The sequence below is a fragment of the Vigna angularis genome, chromosome 2, assembly GCF_016808095.1.
Source record: "Vigna angularis cultivar LongXiaoDou No.4 chromosome 2, ASM1680809v1, whole genome shotgun sequence".
Taxonomy (NCBI): Eukaryota; Viridiplantae; Streptophyta; class Magnoliopsida; order Fabales; family Fabaceae; genus Vigna; species Vigna angularis.
In genome coordinates this window covers 47,679,402-47,700,540 of record NC_068971.1, presented here as the reverse complement: position 1 = coordinate 47,700,540, position 21,139 = coordinate 47,679,402, and the positions used below count along the sequence as shown (strand labels likewise).

The following is a 21,139-nucleotide window of genomic DNA, read 5'->3' as shown; positions in this document are numbered from 1 at the left end:
GCACTCCTCAAGTTTTGGTACAAAAGGGGATTTTTCCACTGGTAATCGATTACCAGCTTCCTGTAATCGATTACAACAACATCAGTCCTATGTCAATGATTACGAACAAACAATGATCATGCACCTCACCTCAGTTGGAGAAAACCACCTAAATGGACATTTTTTTTGAAGAAATCAATGACTTAACCTCATTATTGGTGCAGGGAGCACACCCAATAACGTTTAACTCACTCACCCATCTCAAAAAATGAAAAATTCAACAAAAATAGAAAATGGGGAGTAGTGTTCATCTAGCTAGGGAGTACAGTTGAAGTTTCTCTACACAATACCCATTTTCTTTTGGTAATCGATTACAGGGGTCTTGTAATCGATTAGCAGAGGAAAAAGGGTAATTTGTACAGAAACTTCAACTCTACTCCCTAGCTAGATGAACATTGCTCCCCAACTCTGTTTTTCTGACCTTTGCTACTTGTTTTGTTCTTAAATTTCTCCACCGAACTCCAAATGACTTGATTCTTGTTTTGTTGGAATCTAGACTCAAAGATCTTTCCAACAAAACAAGAATCAACTCATTTGGAGTTCGGTGGAAAAAGTTTTGAGGAAAACAACCAGCAAAAGTCAGAGGTGATAGAAATATATAAAACGTTAACTTTAAGGAATTAACTGCACCTACTCAGGTGTCCAAAAATTATAAATTAGTAGTCATTGGAAAGATATTTGAGTCTAATTTCTAATAAAAAAAGAATCACATCATTTGGAGGTCTATGGAAAAAGTTATGATTAAAATAGTCAGCAAAGGTCAAAGTTGACAGCATGGGTTATGCACATCACCTCAATTGGAGAAAACCACCTAAATGGACATTTTTATTTTGAAGAAATCAATGACCTAACCTCATTATTGGTGCAGAGAGCTCACCGAATAACATTGAACTCACTCACCCATCTCAAAAAAGGAAAAATTCAACAAAAATAGAGAATGGGGAGCAGTGTTCATCTAGCTGGGGAGTACAGTTGAAGTTTCTGTACAAATTACCCTTTTTCCTCTGGTAATCCATTACAGGGGTATTGTAATCGATTACCAGAGGAAAAAGGGTAATGTGTACAAAAACTTCAACTGTACTCCTCATCTAGATGAACACTACTCCCCAACTCTGTTTTTCTGAACTTTGCTAATTGTTTTGTTCTTAACTTTCTCCACCGAACTCCAAATGACTTGATTCTTGTTTTGTTGGAATCTAGACTCAAAGAGCTTTCCAACAAAACAAGAATCAACGCATTTGGAGTTCGGTGGAGAAAGTTATGAGCAAAACAACCAGCAAAGGTCAGCGGTGGTAGAAATATATAAAACGTTAATTTTAAAGAATTAACTGCACCTACTCAGGTGTCCAAAAATTATAAATTAGTAGTCATTGGAAAGATATTTGAGTCTACTTTCTAATAAAAAAAGAATCACATCATTTGGAGGTCTGTGGAAAAAGTTATGATTAAAATAGTCAGCAAAGGTCAAAGTTGACAGCATGGGTTATGCACCTCACCTCAATTGGAGAAAACCACCTATAGGTGTTTGAACCAAGGTAGTTCAAGTTCATGACAAGTTTTGCACAACTCGTAGAGGAAGAAGTTATTAACTTCTGCAATCAATTTGATCGACAACCATCTTCTTAGATCACATTTCATTGTATACTGTTATGTATCTTTTCATTTCAAAACTTGTTGTTTCGTGAAATGTCATTACGTTTTTTTATTAATGTATGTGCTTTTTAATATTGTTATAATTTTTCATTACTCAATACCCTTCATTATTTCGTTTATATTTGTTTAATATTGAAGTATTCCAACTTGAAGTGTTCCATTAATGATCCATCCATAAAACCTTCAAAAGACAGTCATAACGAATCCAAAATATTCCTGGGGAGTGCTTAAGCCACGTCTGGGTAGCACTCTTCAACTTTCGGTACAAAAGGAGATTTTTCTACTGGTAAGCGATTACCAGCTCCCTGTAATCGATTACAACAACATCAGTTCTTTCTCAATGGTGCAGGAACTCACCTCTCAACCCAGAAACACCTTAACTTGGTCTTTCAATGATGACGAACAAACAACTGCAAAAATGGAGGAGGGAGAACACTGCTATGAAGAGAGAAGTTGAAATGAAATGCAAATCCCTAAAATGGAGAGAGAAGACAGTAATAAAGAGAGAAGATAGAGTTCGAAAACGAAGAGGGCAGTTTCGGAATCCAAACTTCAACCCATTCCAAATCAGATTTTAAATTAAAAAAAAACATTCAAATTCGACCAATTAAAACTTGACACGTGACGTTGTCAAATTGGCGTTGTTAGAATATCGCGATCCAAAAAATAATTGAGGAACTAAAACCATATTACTAAAACCATATTTAACTCATTTTTTTATTAGTGATAAAATTTTCAAGCAACTTACTAAGAAACTAATACTAGAGATTCTGTGTAAAGATTCGATTAAAAAACATATCTCTTGAGTAGTTAATAGGATAAAATGTTATTAGATAATATCTTTAAGGGTTAATGAAAATATATGTTTACTTCTATTTTATGATAATAATTTTTTTAATTATTATTAAAATAAAAGAAAAATTATTAAATTCATAAAATTATATTTTCATAAAATAATTGTAATCATAAAAAGTAGTTACAAAATTTAAAAAGTAAAATGATTAAAAATATAATTTATAAAATTTAAAAATAAAATAACTAATAAAATAGGCTTAATACTTATTTTGATATCTATTTTGTTCAAAGTGATATTGTAAGACATCATTGTTAACCTGTAACAGAAATTACAACATCGAAAAAGAAACCAAAACCAAAAAATGGTGAGCATTCAAAATATTGAATCACATCTCGAACCTACAATCCCAAATCGCAATACCAATTCGAACCACAAAAAGTCTCCCTTTCCAAATTACAATGAAACCTAACTTATTCACCACCCACAACACCATTTCTCATATTCTCCAAACGAGAAAATTTCAAATCGCGAGTTCAACCCTTTGGTAGCATAACCACTACAAAATCACGTCTCCTCCGTGCATTTACAATGTAAAATCACCATGAACCACTACGAAATAGTAACAACCTGTAAATAAAAAATCCAAACCCAAAAACTCTAATTTTCAATGAAAAACTAGAAAATCCTAATTATTTTACTGTCATGGGAAATAAAAAAATATTAATTGTTTCACTACGAAAAATAAAAAAACCCTAATTACTTCGTTGCTGTAAGCAATCACATAAGACAAAATAACAATCATATCATTTAAGACTCATATAGATACCGATAACTATTTAGACGTATTCACGAAAAAGACTAAATTATAGAAAAATTACCAAAAAAACGACTTTAAACGGTAAAAAAAACGTCGATAACTACTTTAAGAAAATTACAAAAATAAAAAAGCAAAAAGCAAACAGTGAAAATAGATATATTAAGCTAATAGTGAATGTGTACAGAAAAAAAGTTACCTGACCGTTAACAACAATCGATCTCTTAGTTTAAATATTGACATGATTTTATACACATCTTTTTCTATTATTTTTGTATACACCGAATCTCTTCTCTTTCATTAAACTATCTATTTAAAACTTCATTAATAACCTTGAAAAAAATCAATCTCCGAATTATCTTTATCAGAAAGATCCTTGTCAGTTAATAAAACTTACAAGAAATTGTGGCGAAATTCCAATAAACTTAATATTGGTAAACAAAAACAGAAACACTCTCTGCATGCATAACATATAAGCTAATATTGACCTAGCTTATATTATACCCAATAATCACTACTTCATTTGTCAACCAACAAACTCCCCTAAAACCACGTTATCTTTTAGTTCCACAGGAGCAACTTTCTGAAGAAGGCGCAACAGAATCGCAATCTTACACTCTCTTCTTAAGCAATTCCAATGCAGATCAGGAATTCCATTTGTGACTGCGATCTCTCTTTCATGTTCAGCCGTCACACTCTTTTCACTTAGTTGTAGCAGAAACATTAGAATGGAGGCCTCAGAGTTCCCATTGGAATTGCAAACCAAAGCGTTCCAAATTCTGACCTCCAAAGACAACACACCCATTGAAACCCTCTTCTCCCACATTTACGCTTCCCAACACCAAAACGAACACAGCCTCCGTTCCCATGCACTCGCCTTCCTCCAATGCTGCAAACACCACCACCCAGATCTTCTCCTCATCAAACTCTTCTTCCTCTTTCGCACCGACGCACTCCCCGAAACACGCGCCAACGTCGCACGCGCCTTGCATTTCCTTAAAGCAGCCGAGTTCTGGCCCAAACTCAAGCCCATCGCCCAGGGCCACCTCAAGGTCCACTTTCTCGCTTACCTCGCCAAAGAATCTTCTCTCTACGTCCTCCGCCTCGTCTCACTCCTCCTCGCCGAAATCCTTTCCGTTACTTACAAAACGCACCAAAACTGGCCCGAGGCTCTTGATCTCCTCACCTCCTTTATCGCCTCCGATAACGACAACTGCCGCGAGTTCGCGTCGCTCGTCTTCAAAAACCTTCCCAACGACTCTCGTTTTCCCGTCTCCAGCGCTCTCGAGGAGAAAAACGACACCGTCCGCGTGTTGCACGCATCGTTTTTTAAGTTTCTCGCCTCCTCTAACCGCGACGTCCAGGTCGCATCGTTCGGCGCCGTCGTCAGCCTCGTCCGGTTGTTCTCCGAACCGCCGGTGTTCCACGACCTCCTCCGCGCGATTATGGTTGGCGTATTCACGCTCCTGCATAGCTTCGAAGGTTCCTATTTCCGAAGCGCGTTTGCGGAGTTAATAAATCTGGTTTCTCAAGAGCCGTTGCTTTTGAAGCCTTACATGAATGACATGGTTCTCGACGTGCTTCAGATCGCGGAGAGCGAAAGTCTGAGCGAGGAGACGCACTGTTTAGCTTTTCAGTTAGTGGTGGTCATGACGGAGGTGAAAGAGTACGAACATGTGTTCGTCAACCTTCCTCATGAGACCGTGCGGAGGCTGTTCTTTGTGCCGATTAAGATGCTACGGTATGTGGCCGAGGATGGCTGTGATGGCAAGCGTGAAATGGAAATCGAGAAGGCTGGAATGAAGGGTTTGAAGAAGCTTAGTGCCGCACTCGGAGCGAGTAAAGTAGTGCCTCTTGCGTGTGAAGTGTTCCTTCTTCAATTGGATAACGAGGAATGGAGGGTGCGCCGTGCGGGAATCACAATGCTGAGTGTGATCGCAGAAGACTTCTCCGATGAAATGGTGACCTGATCATTACATTTTTTTGTAAAATTAATTTGTCTCCTTAGAGATTTTTAGCATTTTGTAACAAAAAATTTGGAATATTAAATTAGATTGTTATCATAGTGATGATTGGTTTTTCGTGTGTTGTGCAGGTAATGACGGTAAGTTTTATTGGTGAAGTAGTGAGGAAAGTTTTGGAGTCGATGGAAGACTCCCATGCTCAGGTTCGGATGGCAACTTTCAAATTCATGTTGACCTCTTCAAACTTTGTTCAGGGGGTGCAACTCCTTTACCATCATAGGTTTGTGCATGTGTTTTGCAATGCACTGGACAATGAACAAGACCTTCATGTAAAGGTATGGTACATGTGTTTGACTTGTATATATCAGGCTGAAGCTGTTGTTGCAGCTTACATAATCCACATTGGTTGTTGCTCCTTATACCTGAAACATAAATACTTGGAAAACCTTTTAAAGTTCATATCTATTAACTGTTTATTTGAATTAGTTGAGTTTTGGCTTCACTTCGTCCATATTCCACATCTTCTTGGTCTGTTTATATAGATTTTGGTGATATCTCAGACTTTACAAAGATGATGGTTCTATTCTTTGGAGGTGGAGGTTTCGTGATGCTTCGGTGGCGGTTGGAGGAAGTGTTACTAAATGCAAACCCTACCTCCCAAGTAATATTCTCTAGTGTGTTTTTGGGTCTGCCAGTCATAACTAAACAAACACTTCCTTTCCTTTTAAAACAACAAAGAGAACTATACTAAAAGAAAAGGGATGATTATGATGAATACTTTCTAGAAGAGAAAAACAAAAGAAGACTTTTAGTCTTCAATTGATTTTTCTTTTCAATAATACTTAGGGTGAGAACACTGGCAATGATTGGATGCATTGCCTAAATATCTTGCTCATTTGCCTTCAAACTCCTCAATTATTTACATTTCCGGTGTCCTCAACACATATTTAACGTTGTTGTTATCATCAGCATGTATCTTTTACTCTTTAACTCATTTTCAAACTCGTCTTGATAAGCTAACAATCTCATTTTTTTCTAGGAGCAAGCTGGATTAGCAATGCAATTTTTTCTGAAGAACACTTTGCCAGAAAGCATAACGCTAAATGAGAATGCCGATACTGTAATGGGAAAATTTTTGCCATTGCTTCAGGTAAGTATTATTATCTTGCATTATGCTGAATTCAATGTCCGTGTGAGGGTTATCACATATATAATTTACCATTACTAATTTGGTTGGATCTTGCCAGACCTACGTTATAAGATTTTCATTCTGAGCTTTCCATCAAGGCTCTTAATATTTTAATAGCCATGACCCCTTCAGAGTCCTCTAATTTTTTTGTTTTCGGCTTTTCGCTTGCGCAGGATAAGAGCTCTAAGCTAAAAAGCATTGCTTTGTCAACATTAAATGTAGTTCTACAACGATGTGAAGAAGTTGCTCACAAGTAGTCCTTTTAATTTTCCTTTTTCCTTCCTGTATACTCCAAACACTTTATGAATCTCAAAACGATATGATACAACCTATTGCTTGTTTTACTGGGTAGGTACCGCGCAATTTATCTTCCGATGTTACTGGAAGCATGCACTGACGAAAATTCTACTATCAGAGAGGTTTTTTCCTGCCTTGGTTTCTTTTCTCATGATATTTTCTACATTCAATTATTTATCCCCGTTCACTTTTCAGGAGGCAACACTGGGAATTAAAATTTGTGTAGAGCTTGGAACACCTCAGTTGAAGCCTTTATCATAGTATTTTCTTTGTTCCATAATTTGCAATTTGCAATATTATTAATAATTAATAATTTCACAGCTAATATATGTTTCGTCCATTTTAGGAATATTGTCAAAACTCATTCTTTTGATGAACGATTCAAATCAACCACTGAACGGAAAAGCGCAGGATTACAGTTTCTGCTCTAGGAAGAATTTGTGAATTCCATCGTAAATGCATCGATGTCAAAACTCATTCTTTGGTTCTCATAATTAGAGGTCGGTATTCTTTGCCTTCTGTTCACAATTTTGTCAGAAAAAAGTTCAGTATGTGTCTACAAAAAAGTAAACTTTGCAAATTTATTTACAAATTATTTCTGCAATCCAAACTTGATATTTTATCATCCTTAACTTATTCCAGTTTTGAGATTTGACGGAACAATTCTCGTACAAAAACTTCCACTCTAATTTATTTGTCAGCGTATAAATCCCAATTTTCTACGTAGCATGAGACTGCATTTCCCAGTTATATTATTCATTGCTTGTACCTTTTAACACACAAAATCATGTGGAAATCGAAGACTGTTTTATAATTTATTAATTTCTTACACTGGTCTGGCATATATGTTTTTGAAGATCTAAGTTTTACTATTCTTTTGACCTCTTGTATACTTGCAGATGGTTCCTGCCCGGTTAAGTTTCTTGGCACACAAAAATGATTTGTTTGAAGCCAATATGCATGAACAGCTTTATTTCGTTTTCGTGTTTGCAAGGTGAGGAAGTACAAAATAATATTTTGAATTATTAGATTCAAATACAAGCATGTTTGATTAACAAAATGCTTTAATTCTAGATTAGATAAAAGTCTTTAGGAGCTTGTAATCAAAAACCTTGTCAGGATTATCGCTGTCTTTTTAATATTCATTCTTTCTCTTTTTGTCTTTCAATTACAGGTAATCGATTTTGGAAGGAAGAGTTCAAAAAAATATACGGTGTCAAAGTCACGAGTGGTTATGCTAAAAATAATTAGTTTTGAGTCAACTTTTCTAATCCAATTTTACTCAATAATCCATTGAAGAATTAATGAGTTTACTCATTATAAGGATGTTTTATTTATTTATTTATTTATTTTATATATTTATTGTAATATAATCAAAGTGTATTGATTATAATATTTTTTTTTTACAATATTACAATAAAATATTCATTTATTTTCATCCAACAAAGAAAACAAATATATTACACATTTAGACTATTTAAACATTATTAAATCACATTATAAAGATTAAATTATGGATTTACATATTTAAAAATAATAAATAATATTATTATAAAAACTTATAAAAAAATATAAAAAGCTAATGAAAGGTTTTTGTTATGAATTATTGGTCAACCATTTCCAATCTAATTCAACCTCGTTTAACTCATAAATAAACTTAGTCGGATTTTCAGTTCATAAACTTCGATGTTTGGTTTCAAAACTTAAAAATGAAAAAACATAGTCTTCATAATTCAATTATATTAATTTTTTAGGGAACAATATGTTTTTGGTAAATATTATATAAAATTGAAAGTGGTACCTGATCGAAACTTTGTCACTGTTTAGTGATACTTTAAAAAACGACGTTCTACCTGTGTCTATACTTATTTTTATAGGGTTTAGAAAAATACTTTTAAAAAAAATACATATTTTTATATTTACTTTTGAAATACGTTTTTATTCTATATATTAGGGTTGTGAAAAAAAAATTATCTCCTTAGTTTTAATTTTCTTTTTAAAAAAAGTAAATAACTGATAAAAAAAGAAAAAGAAAATGCATTAATCTCACTCATAACTTTATAATTTCTCCTTGTCTTTTCTTAAAAATCCTGGAAAAGTCAAGCCATATCTTTCAACAAGAAAATTAAGTAACAATTATATCATCCAAAGAAGAGGGAAAAAAATTAGGGAACTTTCAAATTAGATAATATTGAGCTCATTATATAAAATGACCCAATAACTTGAAGAATGCAGAACATTGATGGACTTGAAGACAATCAAAAGACATAATCTTGGATGCAGGCATGCAACATACCAAGATAGTTACATACTGATATTGTCTTTCCACTGGGACAACTATCTTGCACAGAGACAGCAATAAGTTCACTTCAAACACATTACCACAAACCAATTAAGCACAGTAGTCATGCATTTTCTAAAGGAAGAACTTTCCCATAAACTTCTCGAAATTGTTCAAGCCCCCCCTAACCCAACTTTCCTTCCTCTGGTATCAACTCTTAACCTCTATCAAATTTACAAGAATCTTTGCAAAAAATATTAAATACATCAAAAACCTTTACAAACACTAATACACAAAGTTCTAATTTTCTAAATTAGCATGGAATGGTAAAGATTGCGAGAGCGTAGGTTATAATTTTTCATAGGTGTGATTGAATTCTCTGCAACTTCTGAAGGTATGAAATCAGGATCATCAAGGCAATTCACATCATCTGGTAAATCAGCATCTACCCATTCAGACCAGTCCTCGTAATCAGTATCCACCTCCCATGACAACTCCTTTTGTTTTTGCATAGTGTTAACCTTGTTAATTAGAGTTAACAGCATTTGATGGTTCAAAGTTTCATAGTCCCTGCATGATTAACAAACAATTTTGAGATATAATTTATTATTCAAAATAGCATATTTAATGTTTGTAAACTTACTTGTATGTGCAAATGGCATGTAGCACTTGAACCGAAGCGCCTACCATGAATAATAATCTGGCCACATTTATTATCCAGGTTTGGAGCTCAGTGTTGTCACATGTTAAACGAATAACGAGTAATTCCACAAAGAAAGTTGCAAAAAGCTCTGAAAACAACCAATAATATTCAGTAAAAAATATATAATGAGGTTTATAAACTAATAACACTAGTCGGTACATACCAATATATAGGAACGGTCTCATATTGTATGTTTGCTTCGTACTGGTCAACATGAAAATGACAAATATTGATATGGAATAAACGAAGAAAGCTTTGATCATTCTAGATTCAAGTAACAAGGCATTTTGTAAAGCAAAAATCCGGTCTAAAACAACAAACATGGAAGCTTGCTTTAATTCAAAAGATTCCTGTAAAGTAGAAATAGAAGTTTTGGTTAAAAATCCATTAAGTACAAAAACCAGTAGTTTACAATAAATTACAAACCTGAGAAGACAATATTGACTTTGAATTTTCCATCAAATGATCATGGAATCCTTGAATCTGTTCTTGACGCCGAACAAGCTCTTCATGTTGTCTATGCCCATATTCAGAAAAATATTGTAGGGTTTTCCTGCAATACACCAAGGAGCTCAACATTTTCCATATATAATCTCTGTATTCAAATTTATGAGAGTTAACTTGTGTACCTGCTTTCTTCTAGTGCCTTGGATTGAAACTCAATCAATGAGTTTAGGGACTCAAGTGCTGTGGATTGACCATCTAAAAGTTGTTGTTGCTTATCTAAGGAAAGCCCAGCCATATTCCCAATATCTTCAGCTTTGCTTTGCAGGGTGTTCATCCTCAATGACATGGCATCTCCAACTTTAATTACCTCATTCTCTATCTCAGCGGCTTCATTCCTTAACTTTTCAATTTCTTTTCCCAAATAATTATAGGATTCTTTGAGCATTGTTACCCCATCCTCTAAACTTCTCTTCATATCCTCTTGACCTTCTTGTAACTGTGATTGTGACAGTGCAATTTTTGTAGTCTGCTCGAAAACATTCTGTGAATGAATTAATACAGAATCTATATGACCTTCCAGATTTCTAGCAGTTTGAGCTACTTGTTGAGTGTGGCTACCAATTAAATCAAGAGACTCGTGAACCCGTTTAGAGCCTTGTAATAGATGTTCTGTTTTCTCTTCAATGTTATCTAACTTGTCCTCAACATACTGGGCTGAACTTTTTAATTCAGTCACAAGTCTCTCAGTTTCATGTTTGAATGCATATGCCCTATGATGAAAGTGTACAAAACATTAGTCAAGTTGAGACAAACACAGAAAAATATTAAAATATAAATTGGGAAAAGGAATTGCACTTAACTGCAACTGATAACAAATGGTGTTGGTTTCAAGGTAGAATTCAAGGTAAACCTTATGGGCAAAGTCATCTAAGGTTCTCAAGCATGAAGCAATAGAAGCTTTGGGATCACAGTGGGGAAAAGGAGATCTTCCAGAATCCCTCTGAAAGCAATCACTTAGGTGCCAAGCTAATCTAGATCTCTTCTCATCAACAGCCAAGATCTCAGAACATCCTGCAAAAAGATGTTGATATGCATTTTGCCAACAAGAGTTTGAGCTAATCATTTTCTTCTGAGCATTATCTATTAACTTCAGTCCCTTTTGGTCGTTGAAGGCCTCAATAGAGAACTCGGCACTAGAACCTTTAAAATTGCCTCCATTGGAATAAGTCCTGTCACTAGAAGGAGTCTCCTTTGATGATGAAAACCATCCCCACGACTCACTTCTTAGCAAGAATGAGAACAAAATAATAACTAGAAGAGGACTCCCACCACCCATAGGAGAATTTAACTTGAGAATTTATGTCCAAGTTTCGCAACCCTGCATCAAACAACATAAGATAATCAACTTTTTCTACCAAAAACAATTACCTCATGTTGCACTACAAAACTAAGACGCGATTATTTCCTTCTTTTTAATGGGGAAAACATATACACACTCTCTATGTTAGGTAGTATGCAGTACATGGATTTCACAATTAAATTGAGAGACGCAGAAAGAGAGAGAATAAAGATCTATAAGGAAAGTATACCTTGACAGATCCTCTATTTTCAACAAGTGGAATGTCGCAATAATTTAAGTTTAATTTGGACTATGGTTGAAAGGGATATGTAAGGAAAGAGAAACTTGGGATCCAAGAAATATAAAGTCTCGGCACAAAGAAAAACAGAACCAGAAAACTTTCCTTTTTTCAAACAACAAACAAATCACAAAAAACAATGAATATGTCATCATTTTGGATTTCAGATAATTCATTGTATTACAACATCACATCATGAAAGAGATGGCCAGCATTAATCACTCATCATTATCTACGAAAACATAAGACCGAATTTAGTATTTTTAAGCAACAATAACAAAAAAATAACGTTAAAGCATCCAACATCAAATGCGCGTAACATTATTGTCCTTAAATAAAATAAAGTGACTACAAATGAGAATTGCGCAAAATAATATCAACAATTTTCTAAACATGGGTGAAGCAGAACAAGAAAGTGTTAAAAAGAAAATTCTGTGGTATCATTTGGTCCTATATATGTTAAAATCGGCCTTTTGATGACTAAATAACAAGTAAATTAATAACATTGCTTAAATGTTGCACCATGGAAGAGACAAAATGAAACAAAATCTTCACTTCCTGTGTGTATGAATGCAGGTATAAGGATGCATGCACTTCACAGAACTATATGTTAATATAATAAGTTGTAAGCAACAAAAAATAAAATTAAATAAAAAAGCATATGTTATGTTATTATGAAACGCAGGGGGCAAACCTGAAGCGCGGATACCGTACGTAAGGTGTTTGTAAGATTGTGAAAAAGAAGTTGTAAAGCTTATATAGAAGAGAGCATTGGATACAACTCTTCCCCGCTGGAAAGACATAACGCTGCGATAACCGTTACAATGCTTTTAAGACGGAATATAAGGCGTTCGATAAAAGAGGCAGTAACTGTTTGGCGGCGGTGATGGAGCTCCGGCGTGCTACAGTGATAATGTTTTCCGCTTTTTGCTTAGTTTTCTAAAAATAATGTCTGTACTTGGTGTCGGTGGTAGATTTCACTCTCCTATGGATTGTTTTTGTGGGCTTCACAAATACTTTATATTCAGTTTTTCGTTTAATTAAGAATTTGAATTGAAAAGTTTTGTTCTTTCACTCAATATTTTGGATGGAGTGTTTTTGCTAAAGAAAAGTTTAAATTTGACGTCAATTCAGTTTTCATTTCTAAATTATATTTTATTTTCTTATATTTGAAAATTCATTGAGATTTTTAAGTAAAAATAATACAATTAATTACTTATGAAACATATAGCTGGGATATTCCGTTTGAGATGAACATCAATATGGATAAACAATATCTTAAATAAAGCTAGGACTCTTTGTTGGACTATTGACAACCAAGAGTTTTCCCTTACGTATATGTATCTGAATTATTAAATTAAAACGCAAATACATTTTTCTTATCTATACTGTAGAATCAGGATTCCATTATATATGGACATTTTTGAAAAAAAGAAGAGTTAAAAAATCAAAACTTGGGATCTAAACGTTGAAAACTGGGTGTGAATACCAAGCCTTAATTTTAGCCCTATAAGGTCCAAAACTCTTACAATCTAATTACATCGCAGTTTCTTCCTGCACCTCCATAGAGGAAAACTTTCCATTTTGCCCCTTTTGACTTTGCAATCCATAGATTAAAATAATTTCCAAACATGAATCCGTAATCAGAGGTGAAAAATGACTTTCGAAATATATAATCTGAAAGTGATATGCTTTTTCCAAAATTAATTTGTCAAATTATACGATTTGAAAGTTAAAAAAGCAATTTTCAAATTATGTAATCTGGAAAGGAAAAAATGATAATTTTTTTTATATGGGTGCAAGAAGAAACTTATAAAGGCGCAGGAAGAAACTGTTAATTACCAACTTCAAAAATTTGTAATGAGTTGGTATAATTGAAGAGTTGAAGAAGAAACAAACAGAGCTACTTGAGATCATGCATGCTCATGCGATTTGACTAAAGATAAAAGAAAAAATTAAAAATAGAAACATATATAATAACTTGACTTTGGATTGGAAGAATGTCGTGAGTTTTGATGCTGATGTTTAATTTGGTGACAGTGTCATGCTGCATCCAAAATCATCGATCATATGTATTTTTATAAATTAATGTTGTTAGCAGAAACCAATAACAGTGTCTGCAAGCCTGTTTATCTTTCAATCTCCGAAAGGAATCATGGGTATATATATATAAAAAAAACATGGGTAGTGGCTATGAATTATGAGTAAGTCTAGTCTCTGGTGGACAATTACTAATCAGCACTAACTAAATGTTTACAGTAAAGAAATTTAAAGGAAGCAAGCATGGGAGAATATAATAATAGTAGGAACTGCAATTATGAAAAGAGGGAGTTAATATAAAATAGTGTGCACTGCAGAATAATGGTGAGAGAAATATTTAAAGATGGTATGGGTTTAGGGTTTCTGATAGGTAGGAACTGGGGACGAAGTTGGCTGTGGTGGGTGTAAGCGGCGGAAACATGAACATGTCTGCATTTGGTATGACTAAAAGGTGAACTCTCACTTTCTCACGTGCCATCTCTGTGACTCCATAAATCACAACAGGTCAAGAATACATGTTATCTTTATGTACTTTCTTCAGGGATGTTTCTGTAATTACCATTTATTTTCTTTTTGTGTTTTAGGTATTTTCATTTTTATAATCAATTATTCACAAATGCACTTTCCACTTCCATTTTTACTTTATTTATTTAAATTATTCTAAATTTTTAAAAATATTCCTGAAAGCAATAATGTAATCGAACAATCTTTTTAAATATACTTAGGAATAGTATCTCTAGCTATAATAATATTTTTAAATATGACTCTAGAAATGTAATGCGATTCATAGAAAGAAGCATTATGCAAGTGTTGGATTTATATTTATTTTAAGAAAATTGTTATTTATTTGTTGTTTTAAAATTTAATCCAGGGTCGAAAAGAACAAAACTAGTAACATGTTGGGTTTGAGCACATGCATTATGAGTTTATTCTTGAAGAAAAATAATATCAACTTTTGACAATGTCTTATAATTCTCTTGGATTATCGAGAAAAGAAGGTATTCTTAATTACACTTTAACGTGAGATCTAATTTCGATTGGACTAAGATCAGACGCACGTGGGTACAATGTTATGCCTAGTTTCATGTCGGAGTTTTTAGAAATATTTTTCTGGATTAGCGTGATATGATTAAAAAACCACTAATCGTTTTTAACATGTGTTTAGCCTTAATTCATTATTTAGTAGGCATTCTCCAAGTAGGAGTTATTTGAGTGCAAAAATCAATAGAAATTTTGATTTAAAAATCATTAATTAATTTTATGTTACTGGCAATAAAAGTACAGGTCAACTTTTGTGGTCTCAACATGAAAGCATGGTGTGTGTGTGTATATATATAATTGAAAAAACAAAAAAGAACACAAAAATTATATCTTACCATAATAGATAAAAAAAAAACACACTCGCGTTTTCACTATCTTAAAATTTTGGATTTAATTTTTGTGTGTAATGAATCATTGGTATTAAACTTTTCCAACATTTTCCCTTACAGTAATCCAACAAATGATGTGGTGATAAATCAAGGGTCATCGTATCATGATTTATAATTTTTTGTGTGGATAAATTTCTTATTTTAAATCAATTTAATTAAATTTTTGAAGGGTATAAATTAATTAAAACGGTCTTAGGATCTAATTATTGACTTAGTCATATTTAAAAAATCTATAATAGTAATAATAATAAATTATTTTTGTTGTTATTTTTTTAATTATATTGTCTTCATTAATTAATTGGAACTATCAAAGTATAGTTTAATGAATTGACTAAAAATTCATACTGTAATATAGGGAAATAAAGCCACATTTTATATTAGTGATACAAAAAAGAACAGGAAAAGGAAATAATGATAGAGGCAGAACATAGTCTAAACTGGATGTGATGGATGGAATATATGAAACTATGAAAGAAAGCAGCCGCGACCCCATGCATTGTGGACTTATCCGAACCACTTTTGGAGTGGGCAAGAGAGAGAAACAAAACACACAGACAAGAGAATCTTTCGTGGGAACAATCACTACACACGCTTACCTTCTTCTCACTTCTTTCCCATACTATGTTCAATCAACCTGCTTCTTGCTTTCACCCTTTTTACATACGTCACCTTTTCTTTCTTTTGCCTTTTAAACCATATCATTCTACCCAAAACAAACAAGGTTTATACATATTGCCTCAAATCTTCAAAAATTTTCTACAAAACACATGCTTGAATTAGACATATTTATTACAATTTTATAAATAATAATTTTCTTTACCACCTATTTAATTTGTTTTGGTTGTGAGGTCGAGTCACTAATATCTACACAATCTTTCTTGGAATGTGGTCCGGTATCTATTCCTTTGTCAAAGATTCTCCGAAGTCAGTAATAAATGTGTAGTAAATGCAAATATCTACTTCTTATCTTTGACCCCTATTTATAGTTTTCGACATAGGTTTAAGATTAGTGAAATTTTAATCACATCCCAATATCCTTAATTACCTATCACCTTAATCTTTGTAGAGAAACCTGATTATTGACTGGGACATGACGTTCTGTTTATAGCCGTCCGACCTTACTCAATGATTCTACTGCGTTCAGTCTATCTTTGGCGCATTTTTGTCCAGAACCGTCTGGGCTAACTTGGTGATAGAGTGTTTATATAATCGTGCATACCACATGATACACTATAAATAAATAAATATATAATTTTATTAAAAATTTAAATTTAAATCTAATTTATTTTTACAAAATTAACTTGTGAAGTTTGCATTCCTTTGTAATGAATCTTATTATTAATTAAGGTAGGATTTTCAATTCATAATAATTTAATAAACAACAAAATTTCGGATACTGATAACATAACAAGTCTTATAACCAATTTAGATTTAAACTCATTGATATTATATTAAAAAGTGAACTGTAACGTTATTTCAATCTTATGAATGAAATTCACATGAAAAAAGAACTCCATACGAGATTTCCAACCTTATTGGGACTTAATTCAACATTATTGTATTATTGTAGATTGAAATAAATGGATAGATACCAATACCTTTTGTTCTGATTTACCGTTCCCTTAACCCACCAGTCCCATCTTACCTTTGTTTTCCCATAATTAAACTCCCAGCATCTCACTGTCTCTGTTTACCCTTTTATTTTTTTAAATTTATTCCTTTTCATTTACATTGTTTTTTAATGTTAGACCAATCAAACCTCTTAGCTCTCACTCTACCTCCCATTATTAGTGTTTAAGGAACATGAAAACCACATGAACTTGTTTTGTCTTCTCATAATCAACCACACCTAGAGAAGCAACAAGGGAGATACACCATAAATGTCTTCACTTTCAAAGCAGTTTTTATTGGTGATCCCGGAAGCAAGCTACTTTCACTTCATCTTCAAACTTACTTGAGAGAGGTTATGTGATACTCTTCCACTGTCATCCCCTGTACTCAACTGCTACTTCTCTTCTTGCTTTGCTTTGCTGCTTCTCTTTAGTCTCTCTCTTCGTTTCTGAACAACTTTGAATCACTGCAAAGATCACATGTTTTCTGGATCCTACCTTCCAACGTTTCATCAACCCTTTGTGCTCTAGTTTTGCCTTCTTTACCCCATCACCAAATTCTCAAGTGACTTTCCTCTCTATACTTTTGCAACTATTTCTTGTTTTTCCTCCAAGAATTGAAATTGAAGAAAATGAAACAAGTATCTGCTTGCAACTTTGACTTGGGATATGCACAAGTTGTTATTCCTCAATATTTTATATCCTGGTTTCTCTTTATCCCGTGTGCTAACAATAACAAGTTAGCTACTCACTCACCCTATCTTTTACTGTCTAAATGTTACTCCTCAGTGATTTGGTTCTTGAAAATCTGTACATGAAACATCTTTAATAAAAACTCCAGATTGATATCAGATCATAACACAGTAGGTTGATACTAATTAAGTAATAGGAATTTGATTTCATAGATCCATGACAGTGCTCGGTCCTAGGTGAATATAAACTCACTATTTATCGGTCAACTTATATAGTTCATGACATGTCTCGTATCGTAGCTACCTCATTCCAGATTTTCACATACTTACAAAATAGTGGGCCAGATAACAAGCATATGCCGGTAAGATTCAATCAGGAACAGTTCCTTGCATGAAGAGTTCAGTGGAATTTCCAAAAATGAATTGGTTTATAGGTATCTAGTTCAACTTTAAATTTCAAATCATACATTTAGGATTCTTGTTTTATTGACTTTTTCTTTCTTAGAAGAGCCACAAGCAGCATAATAGGCTAGCTATAATCCTACTCAACAAACGTAAGATAAGATCCAGAAGCCATGCTTAGGAAGAGTGTAATTGTTTCCTATTCTACTAGCCAATATTTGGTCTCTGGCTCAAGTACTTAGAAATAATTTTTGTTTTAAAAAACAATTAAAGAAAATATCTGACCATTGCATTTGATTCCAGATCTACCATTAAAATCACAAATTCAATTACAATGGGGGGAAAACTGAGGGAGACTACAAAAAGAAAAAAGGGAAAAAGAATCTGGTTTCGTAGATTTTTATCATTATGCGGTTGTATCATTGATGAGTCCCATTAGTTAGAAAGCAGGTGAGGTACCAGTGGCTTTTATTGTACATTTCTGGGTTTAACCAATATACCAAAAATTTCGAATCATGTGTTGATGTCTGATGTGAGTGGCTGCTTCTTTTACCATTTAGGTAGGCCAACATAACGCAAAACGAAGTGCCAGTACAAATGCTTTTTTAGCAGAAAGTAGACTTATCAAGGCACTTGAATCACAAAACATGCCATCATTTCCATGTCAATGAAAATGTGTATATGTGCCAGGCTGCCACCACTAAGTGTACGTTTTCCACAAAGGAAAAATAAAGCATAGGATGTTTGTTTCTATCCCTATACTGGATGACTAATGATCGTCCGGAGGATCAAAAAACCAACATACACGAAGCCTCTTCTTTGGGGAGGATGAGCAGTTTTATATGCTTGTTGTCAAACTGACTAAACAATTCAGAATTTTTTTTGATGATGCTTACTAACTGTTGGATTTTCATTGCAGGAGCAATCAATTCTTAAATGGGTCTTATTGTGACGGTGGATTGTTTCACTTGTTTGGTGAATTAGTTTGGAACTTAGCATAGCTAAATCATGAAACAAGACTTTGATCTTGAAGTGGTGGCCTCAGCAGAATATGAATCTGAAGTTAGCAGCCAGGTTGCTTCCAACATATCTATTCAAGAAACCTGTGCAGGTCCTTGCAGTGACAACCTCGTCAACTCTCCCCATGTCACAAAACCAATAGAATTTCATCTCCATTCAGATGCTATCTCACTTGACTTAACTCTCAACTTCAACAACAATGACTTGGTGGTTACAGATTCAACAGGACTCTCATTCTCAAGCACTACTAGCGAGAGCAACAACGATCCTCCCTCTCAGAGTACTCCCTCTCAAACCATGCCACGGGTCTTCTCTTGCAATTACTGTAACCGCAAGTTTTTGAGCTCTCAGGCTCTTGGAGGCCACCAAAATGCCCACAAGAGAGAAAGAACATTAGCAAAGAGAGCCTTGCGCATGGGTTTTTTCTCTGAGAGGTATGTCAGTCTTGCATCTCTCCCTCTTCATGGTTCTTTCAGGTCCTTAGGGATAAAGGCACATTCTTCACTTCACCAAGGCTTTTCACCAACAATGAGACCTCCCGAGATGAAAAGCAGTGCAAGATTTGAGCAAGGATATGTTGGTTTTCCAATATTCTTGGAGGAGGATGAGGCAGAACTCTTGTGGCAAGGTAGTTACCATCAGGTTCCCTCTAATGGAGGCCATACTCATCAGAATTTCACACTGAGTGGAACCTCTAATTTGAGTTTTAATGGGGTGAATCATCCACCGGTTGACATAGAGAACTCAGCACCTGAGTTGACATTGAAACTTTGAAGGGATTATTTGACAAATTTCTGGCTTCTGGTGTTTATTTATCATATTTCTGTACAGTAGGACATGCATGAAGGCAATGGTGCCAGATTGATCACTTTCATTAGTACACTTGCTGATCTCATGTGATTTTGTTCTCAGGTTTTCCTCTTACAACTCTTTGGTTTGGTGTTTTTCTCTGTATCTGTTACTGTACAATTACTTTGAGAGGACAAGTTTCCAGATTCTGTTTGCCAAATAAATCATGTTTATTTTCTACTGTAAATTACTGAACTTCCATTCTGTTTTTCTCTGTCATTTTGCATGTTGAATATTGAACTATTTTGCTTCTTTAATCATAAGAAAAACAATTGAAACTTACAAATTTATACCTTCTAATTAAATATTCCTAGAGATGTGCAACACATCCCCGAGAACTGAAATAAAGTCAACTTTAAATCAAACTTTTACATTCACCTGTTTACGTTATTTTAGTTACATCTCCAAATAACATGAGATCTTCAGCACATTGACAAATAAAAATTCCACTATTTTTACCAGCTATTTATGTATATATATATATATATATAACAGTTTTTACGAAACCAAAAATGGTTCACATAATACTTTCAATCTCATTTGGTTGGGATAGCAAAAGAGTTGGATCGTAGTCCTAAGACTTACGTGAATCATGCCAAACATGGTCACGAATGCCTAACAGCACTTCTCAAAAGAGTTGGTCATAAGTTATACAATCATCTTATTTTATTAGCAAATATTTCAGGTCCTTAGTTTCTTTTCACCTATGTATAGTTGCCTGAACAATGCTTATATATCAGTCAAACAGATGCTGCTATCATCATTTAGAGAATTTAATCTTTACTTTCGTTGATATAGTATGTACATGTTTGAGTAACATTCAACATGTTCATTTGTTGACTCTAATTAAATAAACCAGAAAGTAGTTTTATTACTCGAATAACTTTCTTTTGCAGTTTTGCTGTCATCTTAATTTCTACTATGTGTGATATTATTCTGTTCTGATTCTTATTTGTTGCCATCACACTTACATTATTTTGCTATTGTCATAATTTTACGTCTGGTACAATTATTCTTGATTACTATTTTTGTGATAGAAGGAATAATCATATTTGTAAGATTAATAGGAATGTGATAGTCACCAAAGTCTTTTACATTCAGATTTTATCATTTTAGTTTGATGTCATTTGAATTTCTCTATTCACTTATATAATTCTCCTTTATTTTTGTGTGTTGAATTATGTTTGACATTTCTCCAAGACTAAAAATAAAAATAATTTTTTTAAGAAATTATAATATATACATAGAAAGCTTGCATACCTGAAATGACTTTTCT

The 21,139-nt window shown here is 33.7% G+C and overlaps 3 protein-coding genes across 7 annotated transcripts; 2 read left to right on the top strand and 1 right to left on the bottom strand.

Annotated features, from left to right (window-relative positions):
- The first annotated feature begins 4,030 nt into the window (after positions 1-4,030).
- LOC108327607 (uncharacterized) lies at positions 4,031-7,930 on the top strand. The gene is made up of 8 exons (XM_017561294.1): positions 4,031-5,263; positions 5,398-5,469; positions 5,521-5,601; positions 6,306-6,416; positions 6,629-6,708; positions 6,808-6,874; positions 7,652-7,746; positions 7,927-7,930. Exons 1-8 carry the CDS (start codon positions 4,031-4,033, stop codon positions 7,928-7,930), a joined length of 1,743 nt encoding a protein of 580 aa, XP_017416783.1.
- A 995-nt stretch (positions 7,931-8,925) lies between these two features.
- LOC108328229 (protein GAMETE EXPRESSED 1) lies at positions 8,926-12,813 on the bottom strand. The gene is made up of 7 exons (XM_017562062.2): positions 12,515-12,813; positions 11,044-11,561; positions 10,366-10,953; positions 10,163-10,289; positions 9,900-10,086; positions 9,677-9,824; positions 8,926-9,603 (listed from the first exon to the last, which is right to left on the bottom strand). The coding sequence occupies exons 2-7, from the start codon at positions 11,517-11,519 to the stop codon at positions 9,342-9,344; spliced, it is 1,788 nt and encodes a 595-aa protein (XP_017417551.1). The 5' UTR covers positions 11,520-11,561; positions 12,515-12,813; the 3' UTR covers positions 8,926-9,341.
- Positions 12,814-17,072: 4,259 nt separating this feature from the next.
- On the top strand, positions 17,073-20,050 carry LOC108327101 (zinc finger protein 4). 5 transcript variants are annotated; one of them, XM_052873664.1, is made up of 4 exons: positions 17,073-17,253; positions 18,298-18,444; positions 18,555-18,700; positions 18,914-20,050. In XM_052873664.1, exon 4 carries the CDS (start codon positions 19,003-19,005, stop codon positions 19,786-19,788), a length of 786 nt encoding a protein of 261 aa, XP_052729624.1. In that variant the 5' UTR covers positions 17,073-17,253; positions 18,298-18,444; positions 18,555-18,700; positions 18,914-19,002; the 3' UTR covers positions 19,789-20,050. The 5 variants fall into 5 exon arrangements, with proteins under 5 accessions (XP_052729624.1, XP_052729625.1, XP_017416312.1 ...); XM_052873665.1 differs by lacking the exon at positions 18,555-18,700; XM_017560823.2 differs by lacking the exons at positions 18,298-18,444; positions 18,555-18,700 and having other exon boundaries at positions 17,074-17,253.
- The last annotated feature ends 1,089 nt before the right edge of the window (positions 20,051-21,139 follow it).

What these genes read in the sequence shown, in the direction of transcription:
- LOC108327101 (XM_052873665.1), top strand. Translation starts at nt 19,003, where the DNA reads ATGAAACAAGACTTTGATCTTGAAGTGGTGGCCTCAGCAGAATATGAA.
- LOC108327607 (XM_017561294.1), top strand. Translation starts at nt 4,031, where the DNA reads ATGGAGGCCTCAGAGTTCCCATTGGAATTGCAAACCAAAGCGTTCCAA. An exon ending in TGGAAGACTCCCATGCTCAG is followed by an intron (nt 5,470 to 5,520) that starts GTTCGGATGGCA and finishes AACTTTGTTCAG; the next exon opens with GGGGTGCAACTCCTTTACCA. An exon ending in TGTGAAGAAGTTGCTCACAA is followed by an intron (nt 6,709 to 6,807) that starts GTAGTCCTTTTA and finishes TTTACTGGGTAG; the next exon opens with GTACCGCGCAATTTATCTTC.
- LOC108328229 (XM_017562062.2), bottom strand. Translation starts at nt 11,519, where the DNA reads ATGGGTGGTGGGAGTCCTCTTCTAGTTATTATTTTGTTCTCATTCTTG. An exon ending in AAGGCACTAGAAGAAAGCAG is followed by an intron (nt 10,290 to 10,365) that starts GTACACAAGTTA and finishes GGTGTATTGCAG; the next exon opens with GAAAACCCTACAATATTTTT. An exon ending in GAGACCGTTCCTATATATTG is followed by an intron (nt 9,825 to 9,899) that starts GTATGTACCGAC and finishes GGTTGTTTTCAG; the next exon opens with AGCTTTTTGCAACTTTCTTT.